The sequence below is a fragment of the Bos indicus genome, chromosome 15 (assembly GCF_029378745.1).
Source record: "Bos indicus isolate NIAB-ARS_2022 breed Sahiwal x Tharparkar chromosome 15, NIAB-ARS_B.indTharparkar_mat_pri_1.0, whole genome shotgun sequence".
NCBI lineage: Eukaryota > Metazoa > Chordata > Mammalia > Artiodactyla > Bovidae > Bos > Bos indicus.
In genome coordinates this window covers 65714819-65731293 of record NC_091774.1, presented here as the reverse complement: position 1 = coordinate 65731293, position 16475 = coordinate 65714819, and the positions used below count along the sequence as shown (strand labels likewise).

The window sequence follows — 16475 nt, the reverse complement described above, 5'->3', positions numbered from 1 at the left end:
TCATTATACAGATGCTCCTATTTAAGCCAGGCAGACCATAATAAAAGCAATCATATAGGATGTATTACAGCATAACAAAGAGTGTAAGTAAGTAAGTAAGTGTTAGTCACTCAGTCGTGTCTAACTCTTTGCGACCCCATGGACTGTAGCCCACCAGGCTCCTCTGTCCATGAGATTTTCCAGGCAAGGACACTGGAGTGGGTTGCCATTTCCTTCTCCAGGGGATCTTCCCAACCCAGGGATCAAACCTGGGTCTCCTGCACTGCAGGCAGATTCTTTACTGACTGAGTGACTAACATCTTTTTTTTTTTTTTTATGGATAAAAGATCTTAGATGTCTTCTTCTAGAAGTATATTAATGGAACAGTTTATTCAATAAAAATCTAAGCACAAATTACCAGAGGCAATGCATCACAGATGCATGTGTGGGAATTGATGGAACTGCATTAGGGTATTGCCATCTTCATCAGCACTTTGGATAGTAAGTGACAGAAATGTGAGCCTATCTATCTTTTGCAGTATCAATAAACTGTTTATTACTTACATTTATCTAAGTTTTTAGATTTTATGATTTTGTAGAAGAAAAAAGTACCAACAAAGAAAATGAACCTTTCCTTTGCACTCTTTTCTCTCCCATCTCTAGAATTTCTCCCCCATCATCTTTTAATACTTTTCCTACTTTAATTAAATAAGAATAATCCTAAAGATTTGCTGGGCTTCCTTGGAAGCTCAGACACTAAAGAATCTGCCAGGAGTACAGGAGACTCAGGTTCAAACTCTTGGGTGGGAAGATCCCCTAGAGAAGGGAATGGCTACCCACTTAAGTATTCTTGCCTGGAGAATTCCTTGGACAGAGGAGCTTGGTGGGCTATAATCTGTGGGGTCACAAAGAGCTGGACACAACTGAGTGATTTTCACTTCACTCACTTCATTCACAATCCTAAAGGAAATCAACCCTGAATATTCTGTTGCTGTTGCTGAAGTTGAAGCTCCAATATTTTGGACACATACTGTGAAGAGCTGAATCATTGGGAAAGACCTTGATGATAGGAAAGATTCAAGGCAAAAGGAGAGGGAGGCAGCAGAGGATGAGATGGTTACATAGCATCGTCAACTCAATGGACATGAGTGTGAGCAAACTCTAGGAGATAGAGAAGGACAGAGGAGCCTGGCGTGCTGCAATCAATGGGTTAGAAAAGAGTTAGACATGACTTAGTGACTAAACAATAATAACAACCTTATTTAAATGGTAAAAAGGTTGAAATAACAAAAATGCCCCCCAAATAGGGGAATAGCTAAGCCAATGATGTTTCCCATTTGATAGATTATTATAGACTCAAGAAAATTATATTAAAGTAGAAGAGGAAGAATGAGCACTAAGGAGGTGCATTGTGGCTGGAAACACAGATCCACAAGCAGAGCTCAGTTTCTCCCGGTGAGTTGTTCTGGCTGGAATCTCTGGTGATTTGTCTCATCTGCATTGCAAGCATTATTTAACAAATTCCACACCTCTACCAATTCTTTAAGAATTCAGAATGGTTTTTGCTGACAGTGGGAGGTCATGCAGGGAAAAATATTTTTTCAAAACTGGTTGGATGAGGGCATAGAGATTTGTAGAGGGGTCATAAGTAATTGGCATAGCACTACTTAATTTCATCTGTGTTAACTGTGTTAATACTCCATTATTTTATGTATTATTAAGTAAGAAAAACACCGTCAATTTAACTATGACATAATGGAGTCCTTAAAAAAACAATACAGCAGTCTGGAAAGCTGGGGTGTATGTCCCAACCCTTCTACTTCTAGCTATGTGTCTGTGAACACATGAACTAACCTCTCTAAGCCTCAGTGTCAGCATTTGTAATAAGAAAACAGTAATAGGATCCACTGAGAAGTCTGTGTAGAGATTAAACGAGAAGAAAACACAGTGTTTAGCATGGTGTCTAGAACATAATGAAACAATGGACTGGTTCCAAATTGGGAAAGGAGTACGTCAAGGCTGTATATTGTCACCCTGCTTATTTAACTTACATGCAGAGTACATCATGAGAAATGCTGGGCTGGATGAAACACAAGCTGGAATCAAGATTGCCGGGAGAAATATCAATAACCTCATATATGCAGAAGACACCACCCTTATGGCAGAAAGCAAAGAGGAACTAAAGAGCCTCTTGATGGTGAAAGAGGAGAGTGAAAAAGCTGACTTAAAACTCAACATTCAGAAAACTAAGATCATGGCATCCGGTCCCATCACTTCATGGCAAATAGATGGGGAAAAAATGGAAATCGTGACAGACTTTACTTTCTTGGGCTCCAAAATTACTACAGATGGTGACTGCAGCCGTGAAACTGTTGCTTGCTCCTTGGAAGAAAAGCTGTTACAAACCTAGATAGCATAAAAAGCAGAGACATTACTTTGTCAACAAAGGTCCATCTAGTCAAGGCTATGGTTTTTCCAGTGGTCATGTATGGATGTGAGAGTTGGACTATAAGGAAAGCTGAGTGCCAAAGAATTGATGCTTTTGAACTGTGATGTTGGAGAAGACTCTTGAGAGTCCCTTGGACAGCAAGGAGATCAAACCAGTCAATCCTAAAGGAAATCAACCCTGAATATTCATTGGAAGGACTGATGCTGAAGCTAAAGCTCCAATACTTTGGTCACCTCATGCAAAGAACTGACTCATTTGAAAAGACCCTGATGCTGGGAAAGATTGAAGGCAGGAGGAGAAGGGGACAACAGAGGATGAGATGGTTGGATGGCATCACCAACTCAATGGACATGAATTTGAGCAAGTTCTGGGAGTTGGTGATGGACAGGGAAACCTGGCGTGCTGCAGTTCATGGGGTTGCAAAGAGTAGGACACGACAAGCAACTGAACTGAAATGAACTAGTACATACAGGCCATTGATACTTAAAATATATTAGAAATTTTAGGATGAATGAAAAGTTTGTAAGAATATAGAATGTGTTCACAGAGTTAGCATGCTCAGTCATGTCTGATTCTTTGTGATGCCATGGACTATAGCCAGCCAGGCTCTTCTGTCCATGGAATTCTTCAGCAAGAATACTGGAATAGTATTGCCTTCTCTAGAGGATCTTCCTGACCCAGGGATTGAACTTGGGTCTCCTGCATTGCTGGCAGATTCTTTACCATCTGAGCCACCAGGGAATCTCCAAAAGTTGGTAATAATATAGTGTGTACTCATGGTATAATGTAATGAAAAAGCAAGAGATAACATTACTATAATCTCAACTATATATTTTTTAAGTAATGTGTAGGAAAAATACTGCAAAGAAATATATCAAAATTTTCACATAAGTGTTAACATATATAACACACATTTGGAAGGTAAAACAATGGGTTATTTTTTCTTTTTTTTCCTTTTGTATTTTCCTGGCTTCCTAACTTCTCTATAAAATTAATTTTAATGGGAAAAAGGTATTTGATTACTTTTATGATTTATTCCTAGGTGCTTTTTTCATACTTGGGTACCACCATTGAATGAGGAAACAAATGCACCCTCAATGTGGCTACGAAGCATCAGTTCACCACTTATTCTAGCCTGAGGACATTGCTGATTAAACAAAGCCTCCTGTGATTCTCGCCCTGAATTCTATTAATACCTGATATTTACAAGCCTTATAACAATAGTCCAGCTCTTTCCTTCTAATCAATTGAAATAGCACAAACTGGTAAAGCCTGTCTTCGGTCTCATGCATTATTCCTCCCCAGGATATTTATACATTAACTATTAACATATTTGATCACTAGGTCAAAACTTCAGGTAAAGACAAAAAAGAAAAAATCAAGGTGGAATTTTAGGAGGCCAATTTTTGGGAAAGGAGATTTGGAAAGAAGGACCTTTCAACTGCAACACCTTCATTTTCTTTTACCAAAAGACCATAGGCTTACCAGCAGAGCTTCATGTCCATAAACCTCTGGCAGGATTCCAGATTTTCCTAAGCAGTCCTACTATTGAATGTTCTACCACTTGTACTGGTCAGGCACTGTGCTCCAACCTTGGTTTTACCTCTAAGATCCTGTGAACTCATCCCTTTTTATATTCCAGGCACCTGGCTCTTGGCAGATGTTAAATCAATTGGTTGCCCAGTGATCAATTTCTTCTAGCAAAAAGAAGACCTCTTCCCTTCCTAGCAAAGCCATAAATTTCCCCTCACTCTCAGACTTTGTGCCTCACCTCTTCAGACCTCTTCTACCAGGATGGCACAGCCCATCTGCCTCATGCGTGAACTAGACTAGTCCTCCCAGACGTGTCCTGGAGCCAGTTTCCCAGGAGATGAGAACAGGTGGTCAGGGCCATGCCATGCCCATGATGTGGAAAGCCACTGGAAATGACTGGTAAGTGAGTCATATAGCTGTGTCACTGTTTGTTTACAGAGACCAAAGCTACATTTGTCCCAAGCTTGTAGATTCAGAGAAGAAAAAAAATCTCAGGAAAAAACCAGAAGCTCATATTATTCCAAATTACCTGCAAAAGGCAGAGTGATAGGTGGCCTGCAGGTCGAGATAGGACAGCTCTTGAAATTCCACTGAAAGGCTGCACGCACCTGTCCCCAGGTGTCTTGGGTAGCTGGCAGAGAGATGTTTCCCTATGAAAAGACTGAAGAAGAGATATTGTCTTTGATGCGCCCAGAGAAGGGGTTCTTGGACAGCCTTTGGAACTCTTGGTTGGTATAGCAGAGAAAACTCATGACTTGGTTTCAGAAAGCCTGCATTCAAGTTCTGCTTCTCTCACCTAATGATGGTATGATCTTGGGTGAGTCTCTTAATTTCCCTGAGTGTCAGTTTTGTCATCTGTAAGCTGGTGGCAGTAATTCCAGGGTGTTGAGATAATTCAGAGAGTTTACATGAATCTTCTGGCATATAGGAAGTGCTCAATGAATGTTTCATTCCTTATCCATTCTGTGGAAATTTAGGCTAGGAGAGATTCTATGATTTGCCAAAGGTCTCCCACATCAATGGTGAATGAATGACAGACCTCCATTTTCTGCCTGGAAAGTGGGAGAACTGGGACTCGAGTCTAGTTAGTTGCCTGTTTTAAAATCAAGGAATTTCCCTGGTGGTCTAGTGGTTGAAACTCTGTGTTTCTAATGCAAGGGTTTGGGTTTGATCCCTGGTTGGGGAACTACGATCCCAGATGCCATGCAATGTGGAAAATAATTACTTACAAAAATAAAATCAAATGCATTTTTCTGAAGATTCTTTTTGCCTTCTTGCCAGTCAATGCCAACTGGTGGAGGCCTAGTCAGAACCAAAGTTGAGGAGGGGAGCACAAATTCTTAGGGCCGAGAGAGGAGAAAATCCAACAGGCAGAGCTCACTGAGAAAAGCCCTGAGCTCTGTGCTGCTGTCCTCCTCCGCAGCCAGTGAACCAGGTAGAGGCGGCACGTGGGAGGGTCCAGCCCAGAATCGTCACATGTGGGTGCTCCCTGCAGTCACCTGGCACTGCTGACCCAGGACCCTCTCACTGTAACAGCAACAGCCATACAACGACAGCTCCCACTTACTGACTGCTTCCTGTGTAGCCAGTCACAGGTCAAACATGTCCCTTAACAAGGTTGTTGTGGAGACGCAATAAGGTACTGTCTACAACACTGGCCAGAGCAAGTGGTCTATAGTAAGTGTTCAATTAATGGTAGCTTTGGGCACTTTATATACAGTCCCCTTTCATCTTTCCAATGACTTTATAAATTGCTTATTATCAAACTCTCTGGGCTTTCCTGGTGGCTCAGACAGTAAAGAATCTGCTTGCAATGTGGGAGACTCAGGTATGATCCCTGGGTTGGGAAGATCCCCTGGAGAAGGGAATGGCAATCCACTCTAGCATTCTTGCCTGGAAAATTCCATGGACAGAGGAGCCTTGTGGGCTACAGTCTATGGGATTGCAAAGAGTCGGACATGACTGAGTGACTAACACTACCATTGAGGATATGGAGGCTTAGTGGATAAAGGAACTTGGTCACAGACAAAAAGCTGACCATCAGTAGAAATCAGGATTTAAAGTCGATATATCTGAGTCCAAAGCCTGTGCTTTTAACCATTAGGACATAGTAGCTCATAGGTCAGCTAGTGAAAGTTGTGAGTCACTGGATAGTCTCAGTGTAATGTTGCCAGAGTTCCCTCTTTCACAGGGGAAATTGTGCTGAGCCCTAAACAGCACAGCAGGAGGGAAACAAATGCCCTGCCGGCTGGCTCCCTCCTCTGCATTGCAGGAGCCTCTCTGAGACTGAAGACTGGTGGCTAAGGAGAGAAATGAACTGGGTTTTTCTAGGAGAAACCTTAGAGGTTTCCTGATCTCAAGGTCAGTAGACTGGTTTGTCTGTTCCAGTTTGACTTGGTTTGATTTTGCTTTGGAACACTTTGCTCAAATGAAATTTTATAGGAAAGTCTGAAGTGTGAAGTCAACAAAAGTGAAACCACTCTGTTGAAAATGAATGGAAGGGCCAGAGCCTCACCTCCTCCAAGGAACTCTGATATGTGCACCTCTTAATGTGGGAAAGGAGGCCATGCATTTGGGGAACAAAGGACCATGCCCTCTGTACATGGATGGAGACAATATGGGCAGTGCAAAGTGTGTGGGGCTTTGAAATCAGATAGAACTAGGTTCTCATCTCTCTTCCTTAACCTATGTCTGATTTGAGCAAGGAAAATCATGCTTCTTAGCATGTTTTGTCCCACGGAAAATGGAGCTCTGATCCCAACCTGAGAAGGTTGTTGACAGAAAATGGAACAATTGGTGAAAATGGCCTCAAACAGTAAAAGACACAGAAAAGAAAGGAAACAACTGTTAGCTCTTGGATCACCAATCAGGTTTTGCTTCTTTTATTTTCATGAAAGGAAGAATAAATTTTTATGGGTTAAAATGAATAAAGAAAATATACCTTTTAAAAAAGCATATATAATCACAAAACCTGAAAAAATGCACATCCTGAGACTTCCCTAGTGGTCCAGTGGCCAAGACTTCCCAACACAGGGCACCCAGGTTCGACTCTTTGTCAGGGAAATAGATTCTGAGAGCTGCACCAAGAGTTCGCATGCTGCTGCGGAGAGATCCAGAATGCCTCAACTAAAAACCCGGCATGCCTCAATGAAGGTCGAAGACCCAGTGTGCCACCACTAAGACCCAGGGCAGCCAAATAAATACATAAATAATATGTTTAAAATCCACATCCTTGCCTTCATTCAACGTTTGCCACGTGCCCAGAACTGTGTGGTACCAAGATGGAACAAGGGGTACGACTAGCGTCTGCCCCGGAAGATCTTACAGTGCAGTGTATGCACAACCACACACACACAGAGGCGAAATTTCCAAAGTCGTCCCAGTGTGGCGAATGCTGACAATGCAGCAGCTTGACGTCCTGAATCCTGGGAATCCCTCCTCTGGTTCTTGTCAGAGCAGGAAAAACACCAAAGCAGTGAACCGTCCATCACCCTCCCAACTTAGATATGGTAGAATTCCAAGACTTTATGTACCAGAACAAACACATTTTTCTACTATTCTTCGTCCAGTGAGACCAGAAAGGCAAATATTTTAGATAAAATATAGTGACCATGCAACCCTTCATTGTATTTATTGAGTGCTCACTCTATGCAATGTGCAGACATTACCTGGATTATCTTTGGGCTCCAAACTACTTAAAAGCAGGGAGTTTTGTGTTCCCAGAGACAGAGCAAAGGACTAGACTTTTCAGCTCTTTCAAGACTGAAATAATTTTTTTGTCCCCGAAGAATTCCTTTCAGTATTTGTCTTGGTGTAGCCAAAAAATAACTAAAATTATAAAAATAATATAAAATAATTCCATCTATATAACCTATCCTTTTTTTTTTTTTTTACTGAATAGCTCGTCCATTAATAAAATTTATATGTAAGGTTTCACAGTGTGAAATCATGCTTTCACCAAAATCCTCCAACCTCCCAAGTCCCAGCCCTTAATTCATCTATCTTTTTATTAGTCTAGAAGCCTGGAATGACATCCACCAAATGTGTACATGATTATTTGGAGTGGTAGGATTTTTTTTTCTTCATGTTTTTCCATACTTCTTTTTTCAAATAGTGATCAGATATAGTTTAAATTCCACTGTTGTGTGAAGACTTTGCTGACTGTCAGGACCAGAAATTATTTCTTTCTTCTCCATCATCCATATCCCTTACTCTGCAGCACTCGCACGTTATATATATACTCTCTGAGACCGATGCTATTTGTAGACATGCAATGCATTCCTGCTGTAGCAGCTCCCTGGAAGTCCAATCTGTGGTTCCACCATTAGCATTGAGTTCAGTTCAGTTCAGTCGTTCAGTCGTGTCCGACTCTTTGCAACCCCATGAACCGCAGCACGCCAGGCCTCCCTGTCCATCACCAACTCCTAGAGTTTACCCAAACTCATGTTCATTGAGTCAGTGATTCCATCTAACCATCTCATCCTCTGTCATCCCCTTCTCCTCCTGCCCTCAATCTTTTCCAGTATCAGGGGCTTTTCAAATGAGTCAGCTCTTTGCATCAGGCGGCCAAAATATTGGAGGTTGGGCTTCAACATCAGTCCTTCCAATGAACACCCAGGACTGATCTCCTTTAGGATGAACTGGTTGGATCTCCTTGCCCTCCAAGGGACTCTCAAGAGTCTTCTCCAACATCACAGTTCAAAAGCATCAATTCTTTGGCACTCAGCTTTCTTTATAGTCCAACTCTCACATCCATACATGACCACTGGAAAAACCATAGCCTTGACTAGACAGACCTTTGTTGACAAAGTAATGTCTTTGCTTTTTATGCTGTCTAGGTTTGTTATAGCTTTTCTTCCAAGGAGCAAGCAACAATTTCATGGTTGCAGTCACCATCTGTAGTGATTTTGGAGCCCAAGAAAGTAAAGTCTGTTACTATTTCCATTTTTTCCCCATTTAATTGCCATGAAGTGATGGGACCGGATGCCATGATTTTAGTTTTCTGGATGTTGAGTTTTAAGTCAGCTTTTTCACTCTCCTCTTTCACCATCAAGAGGCTCTTTAGTTCCTCTTTGCTTTCTGCCATAAGGGTGGTGTCTTCTGCATATATGAGGTTATTGATATTTCTCCCGGCAATCTTGATTCCAGCTTGTGCTTCATCCAGCCCAGCATTTCTCATGATGTACTCTGCATATAAGTTAAATAAGCAGGGTGACAATATACAGCCTTGACGTACTCCTTTCCCAATTTGGAACCAGTCTGTTGTTCCATATCCAGTTCTAACTGTTGCTTCCTGACCTGCATATAGGTTTCTCAAGAGGCAGGTCAGGTGGTCTGGTATTCCCATCTCTTTCAGAATTTTCTATCGTTAGCATTACAGGGACCAACTAACCTCAAGAAAAGATGATATCTATCATGAGTTTTGAGTTTCAAATTACACTCAATGCCCCAGGAAGCTGTTTATTTTTGCATTTTTGGCAAAATTTGACTTCCTGTTTCTAAGAAAGCCTACTCAACAAAAGAAGGGACTTTGCTCAGCTGTTTAAATTTCAGGACATTCTTCCTCTAGCAGCTTAAGGGTTCATGCAATAGAAATGTCATTGCTTGGGAGCTGTGTTCAAGTTCCAATTCTGCTATCCGGGCAAACTGTTTAATCATACTAAGTCTCCACTTCCTCCTCCCAAGGGAAAGATGGTAACAATGCTATTTACCTACTTCATAGAGTTAAATGAGATCATATAAGTAAAGTGTATGGTACGCTCCCTATCAGAGTAAGCACTCCATAAATATCAGCCCTCACTGTTACCCTTGAGTCATATTCCCAGGAGCTGCTTTCCCAGATGGAGATATGGTTCTTAGATCCTGAAGGGCAGCTTTCCCTGGAGTTGACCACATGTGTCCAAGGATCCAGGCTCTGCAGCTTTTGTCTCGACTCCCCTCACTTCCACAGCCTTACAAAACCATCAGAGATAATTTCACGTTTACCTTAGTTCACCAATGCTTCCCAGGGCAGAATCATAAATACTTAAATATATTTCAGATTACATTCAAACTTAATTTCATAAATTCTTGAAACTTTCTATTTGGGACAACCTCAGACATGATCTAGTTCAACCTGTTGACTTACAAATGAAGAAACCAAAGCAAGAGCATTTAAGAAACTTGCCTAAAGGCCCATGGCCAGTTAGCCATGCCTGGAACCCAGGTCCCATCTTCCTGCAAGTCCCTATTATGGATTGCTTTGCCATGTAATACGCTGGTTAATTGGCTGTCTCCCCCAGAAATTATAAGCACCAGCTTAGAACACCTGCTTGTTCATGAGGAAGCGGAGGTTTAGAGCTTAAGTCATTGGTCACCGAGGTCACCCAGCTGGCCAGTGAAGGTATGAGATTTGGAACTTGGATTATTCCCATTCAGAAGCCTGTACTTTTTATTCTACTAGCCTGTTTTCCAGTCTCAGTGACTTAAAGGTATCTCCTTTCTCAAGAAAGAAGGAACATCAATGGTGGATGCAGAACAGTGGTGTAATAACAGGAAGTCAAGGGGCTCATACACTAACCTGCTGTGTGAACTTGGACCAGTCATTTGACCTTGCCTTGTACTGTGTCTTAAGCAGCAAGACTGTGGCAGCCTCTAGTGCAGTGCATGGCACCCGGGATGCCATGGAGATCCATATGGAGCTGAAAATTGTTGACTGTGGGAAGCCCTTTTCCCCCAGTACCACATAGCCACCACGTTCTTTACTTCTTGTTTTCCCTCTCACAGGACACCTCAGTGGAGAGTCCATCACAAGCCCGGAATCCTGTGTCTCCCTCCCCACTCAGGTGAGGCGTGTCCTCAGGTCAAAATGAAGAGATCGCCTCTGTTTTCACAGCTTCAGCAGGGATCACCGGCTCTATCAAGTGTGAATCCACTGTTTGCTTTCCTTTTTGTCTCTCTGTTTGCCATTGGAAAAGTCCATTAGTGCTGAATGACAAGACTAAATAGTCAAGGGGAGAACAGTTGATGTGTTAATAACTCTTGGGTAAATACCATTTGTTATTGTCACCACTGAGGCTTTCAGAGACATGGCACCATTCTGGGCCCTGGACTGGAACTGTCGTCTTGTCAGTTCCCCGTCTTTCAGCAACCTGGAAAGACAGGTTTGGAGAGGGAAGGAGTCTGAAAGGGATTGGTGAGCAAGAGGAAGGGAAGGTATGGGAAAGAAACAGGGACTCTGAAAGCAATACAGAGAGTGAGAGAGAGGAGGGTAGGCTCATATACGTGCCCACACGTGCCTCAGCACACACGCACACACACACACACAGTGATGCCAAGATGTGAAGTCAGAGAGCTGGTGATTAATGGAATTTTTACCAGATTTCATAATCTCTTATATTCCTTCCTTCCCAGTGCTAGGGATCTCTGCATTCATCACATTTTAGCAGCTCTGACTTTGTTCCTTTGGTTCCACGTCTGCTCTTCTACTGACATCCAAGATGTGCAATTTATCCTACTGAGCCTGTCTGGGACCCAGAGGGGAGGTGATGTTGAAGAACCAGTGTAAGATTCAAAGGGTCAGCATAAGAAGGTCACATGGCATTACCATGGAGGTCAGGAGAAAAAACTTTGTAAAGGATATCTCCATGTTGCGGAGGATGGTGGAATCCACAATCAGGAAAGCTCACATTTGCATGAAAAGATTCGTGAACAGAAAAATTGGGAAACTGGCTTCTGCTCTTAGTTGAGGCTGGGTGACCACCTTGGGTCTGTATATTAAGTTCTCTGCACTTGTATTATGGTGTGTGTGCTCGCATGCTCAGTTGCTCTGTCATGTCCAATACTTTGCAACCCCATGGACTGTAGCCTGCCAGGCTCCTTTTTCCATGGGGTTTTCTAGGCAAGAGTGCTGCAGTGGGTTGCCATTTCCTCCTCCGGGGTTTCTGATGGCAGTTTGAACCAAATGATCTTCCAGCTCCAAGCATCTCTGGGACTGAGATCTTAAGGCAGATCAGACACTGAATACTCTTTGAATCATCATCTCTGGCTAGGAATGATCAAGTATGACTTTAACACAAGGTAAAATGGCTTGAAAACAACCGTGTTGGTTAGAGATCATTGGGTTCCCAGACTAAAGACCTTAAATACCTATCTTAGAGTCGTCACAAATTTAGTAATAATTCGTTTACATTTCTTAGTGGTTAATTCTTTTCACAGCACTCTCCAAGAGAGGCAATAGAGCATCAGATTGAGACACCAACTCTGGACTCAGCCAGTGTGTGCATGCATGCTGGGTGGCTTCAGCTGCGTCCCACTCTTCATGACCCTATGAACTGCAGCATGCCAGCTTCTTCTGTCCATGGGATTCTCCAGGCAAGAAAACTGGAGTGGATTGCCATTTCCTACTCCAGGGCATCTTTCTGACCCAGGGATCAAACTGGCATCTCTTACATCTGCCTGCATTAGCAGGTGGGTTCTTTACCACTCAGGCAGAGGTTCAAATCTCAGCTCTGCCACACACCGGCAGGGTGAAGTCAGGTAAGATTCTTTGCCTCTCTAAGCCTCAGTTTCCTCAACTATGAGATGGAAATAACAGTGAACCTATCTCATGGGCAAAGATTTAAAGAAACAAATAAATAAACAAATGCAAAGTGTTTAGCACAGTGCCCATCTGTATAAACCCTCCATAAATATTAGACTCTGTCCACTCCATTCCCACAGCACTGCTGTGAATTAAGTGTGTATTTCCATTTAGGAGAGTAAGAAACTAAAAAATGGAGAAGTTAAATGACATGACCACAGTCTCCAGCCAGTTAGAGTTGAAGCCAGGACCAGAAAGAAAATAGCCTGTTCATCCCTCATATCATCACAAAGTCTCTAAACTGAGCTTTCAAGAGCTTAAGCTTTGAGGGTGAGAATGTAAAGAGACGAGGGTAAGGGCTAAGGATCTTATCTTGGGGAACACATGTCGTTAGAAGGATGGGAAGGGTAAGAACTGAAGAATGAGGAAAGCAAGAGAAGAAAACTGTTGCAGCAAAGGAAATGCATCTTTTCCAAAGTAGAGAGGGAGGTCCACAATATCAAAAACCATGAAGTCAAAAGAAAGGTCTTGGAATTCGAAAACAAAAAAAGTCCTTCATTTATTCAACAAATATTCATTGAGCCAGATACATATGTTAGGCACATCCTAACGCTAGGAATATGTTGGTGAATGTGGTGGACAAGATACCTGCTCTCTTGAAGCTTCCATTCTAGCAGGGAATATAAATACTGTAAGAGTAACCTAATGTCCTAAAAATATAATTTCAAGCAGTGATAGTTCTAAAAAGAAGATAAAATAAGGATAGTACAATAGCAAGTCATGGAGAAGGTGGGTGAGGACCTAAAGCTCAAGTGATTAACAAAGGTGGCTTTAGGAATCTACCAACCACAAGGCCGTCAAAAGTGTATTTTAGGTGAAGGGAACAACTGAAACCAAGTCCCAGAGGTATAGATGAGTTTGACTATGACCTTCAGGGGGCATTTTCAGTGACTTGAACAGGGGCCAGATTATGGGTTAACAGAAGAGAATTGACACATAAGGAGATAGAGTCTATAGGTCAACTGGGCTTCCCTAGCGGCTCAACAGTTAAGAATCCACCTGCTAAGGCAAGAAACACAGGTTCAATCCCTGGATCAGGAAGATCTCCTGGAGAAGGAAATGGCAACCCACTCCAGTATTCTTGCCTGGGAAATCCTACGGACAGAAGAGCCTGGCGGGCTACAGTGCGTGGGGTCACAACTGAGTGACTAAACCACCACCACCATTGGTCAACTACTCACTCAAGAAGTTGGTCTTGAAAAGTAGGAAGAAAATGGTATTCATGGCATTTATAGCTGACAGTGGCAGTATCAGCTATTCCTATTTTGGACGTTTCATTTCCCTTCCCATTTCAGTGATATCTCCTCACTACCAAAATTTTCAACCAGAGAGCCACATTCTTGGAACATTCACATTATAGATGGGGAAACAGTGGCTGACTTTATTTCTCTGGGCTCCAAAATCACTGCAGATGGTGATTGCAGCCATGAAATTAAAAGACGCTTTCTCCTTTGAAGGAAAGTTATGGCCAACCTAGACAGCATATTAAAAAGCAGAGACATTACTTTGTCAACAAAGGTCCGTATAGTCAAGGCTATGGTTTTTCCAGTGGTCATGTATGGATGTGAGATTTGGACTATAAAGAAAGCTGAGCACCAAAGAATTGATGCTTTTGAACTGTGGTGTTGGAGAAGACTCTTGAGAGTCCCTTGGACTGCAAGGAGATCCAACCAGTTCATCCTAAAGGAGATCAGTCCTGGGTGTTCATTGGAAGGACTGATGTTGAAGCTGAAACTCCAATACTTTGTCACCTCATGCAAAGAGCTGACTCATTTGAAAAGCCCCTGATGTTGGGAAAGATTGAGGGCAGGAGCAGAAGGGGACAACAGAGGATGAGATGGTTGTATGGCATCGCCAACTTGATGGACGTGGGTTTGAGTGAACTCCGGGAGTTGGTGTTGGACAGGGAGGCCTAGCGTGCTACGGTTCATGGGGTCACAAAGAGTCAGACACAACTGAGTGACTGAACTGAACTGAACTGAACTATAAAATATTTGTGGGACTTGGAGATAAGCATACTCAATTCCTCCCACTCCAAGACTCCACTGACAGCATGGAACTTGTTTGCACTCGTAGATAACTGTCACCATTCCAGCAAGCACAGAGATATTTGCTTTGGATCTTTATTAATTTTTTGTTCTCTAGAATTCAGGGTCACCTCTGGTTTCTAAGGCTTAGTGGATCTTATTTCACTGTTGATTATTTTTGCTCACTACCCTTTCCCCTTTCCACCCTTACCCCATCCTCCCAAGTCAGATTCTAGAGCAGTGCTGTCCATTGGGACTTTCTTTGATTATAGAAATGTTCTATATCTGTTTATCCAATAGAGAAACCTTTAACCATATGTGACTACACATATGGTAGTGCAATTAACAAGCTACATTTTCATTTACATAATTTTAACTAACTTAAATGTTAATCACCACATGTGGGTAGCACCTATAGTTTTGGACAGACAGATATTTCTAAAGATTAAAATTCAGGAGAGTTCCTGTTTCCCAAAGAGGATACACTCTGCAAGATCTTCATGATTACTGAGAAATGTGTCAGTGCAAATAACTCCCAAGGCAATGAGGGAATTTCTCTTCCTTGGAGAAAAATGGAATTTATATAAAGTGGGCCGAGTTTGATGTGCTTGAATATTATCAGCATACTAATTTGGCCTGAAAATGAACATACTGCTTCTTGTAGCTCAGAGAGGTAATCTCAAAAGATCATCATTTCCCTAATAGTGTTCCAAAGGGTGCTGATTTCGTGAAGTCTTCTTTGATGAAAAAGTTCCATTGTCAAATAAGCTTGGAGAATTGGGAACACTTTTTTACCTCTCTTACAGATTCACAATGCACGTCATAACACAAAGGCTCTGGAAAATCCCACAATAAATAACTCTGTAATACATCATTTGACTCAGTACTATTTCCTCAATGTCTTTAACCATGAAACTCTGTGTGTGTGTGTGTGTGTGTGTGTGTAAGACAAGACATTAGTGTTCTGACACACTAGAGAAATGTTAGGGTTATGAGTATGGACTTTGGGGGAATGCCCTGGTGGCCCAGTGGTAAGGACTCGGTGCTGTCACTGCCACAGCCCCTGTTACGTCCCTGGTCAGGGAGCTAAGATCCTGCAAGTTGCCTGGTACAGCCAAAAAAAAAAAAGAACGTGGACTTTTGGAAAAAGAGAGCTGAGTGAACAATACCAGTTCTACCAATTACTACTAACTATGTGACCTTAATAAAGCCACTTAACCTTTCTGACCTTCATTTCCTTCAGTTGAAAATTGAAGATAATATTTATATATAACAGGAAAAAAATGGAAATTATATAAAGCGGGCCAAGTAGATTAAATGCAATGTAGATTGCATGTAGATTAAATGCAATCATGTATACAAAGAACACATCCCAGTTCCTGGGATCAACTGCTTCTTCCCCAAGTTATTTTCATTGTGACTTATGAACTTAAGTGACTGAAGGACTGCAGACTCCGCACCCCCAGGAGAAATATGCTATGAACTGGTAGAATGCATGTCCTGCCTGGAAATATTTTTAAGTGTGGTATTGGAAAGCTGGATGTGACAGTGGTCTTTCCCGCCTCCCTTTGTTCATCCTTCACCAAGAATGTACACTCAGCATTGAATGGCTTCCTGCAATTTATTCTTAACAGAACAGCTAGAAGGACCCTTTCAAACCAGCAATGGAGCACGGCATTCCTCTCTGGCTCCCCATCTCACTCAAACTAGAGCCTTCAGCATGGCCTCCAAGCTCTAACATTATTTCCTACTATTGCTGAGTCTATCTTGCAAACAGACTACCCTCCTTTTCTTTGGATATCTCAGGAACAGGTGTCAAGAACCTCAGGAACTTTGCATTTGAGGTGCCTCCAATAGGGTGCCATCC

The 16475-nt window shown here is 42.2% G+C and overlaps 1 protein-coding gene across 3 annotated transcripts in view; it reads right to left on the bottom strand.

Moving 5' to 3' along the window:
- The window catches only part of EHF (ETS homologous factor), an 87989-nt gene that overhangs the window by 27220 nt on the left and 44294 nt on the right, over positions 1-16475 (bottom strand). Inside the window, exon 8 of one of the 3 annotated variants that reach the window (XM_070804027.1) lies at positions 4597-4622. The exons of the other annotated variants lie outside the window; for them this stretch is intronic. Within the exon in view, the coding sequence (XP_070660128.1) occupies positions 4612-4622 (11 nt within the window). The 3' untranslated portion in view covers positions 4597-4611. Of the gene's footprint in view, positions 1-4596; positions 4623-16475 lie in introns of those variants that run through there. 3 annotated transcript variants of the gene reach the window in all.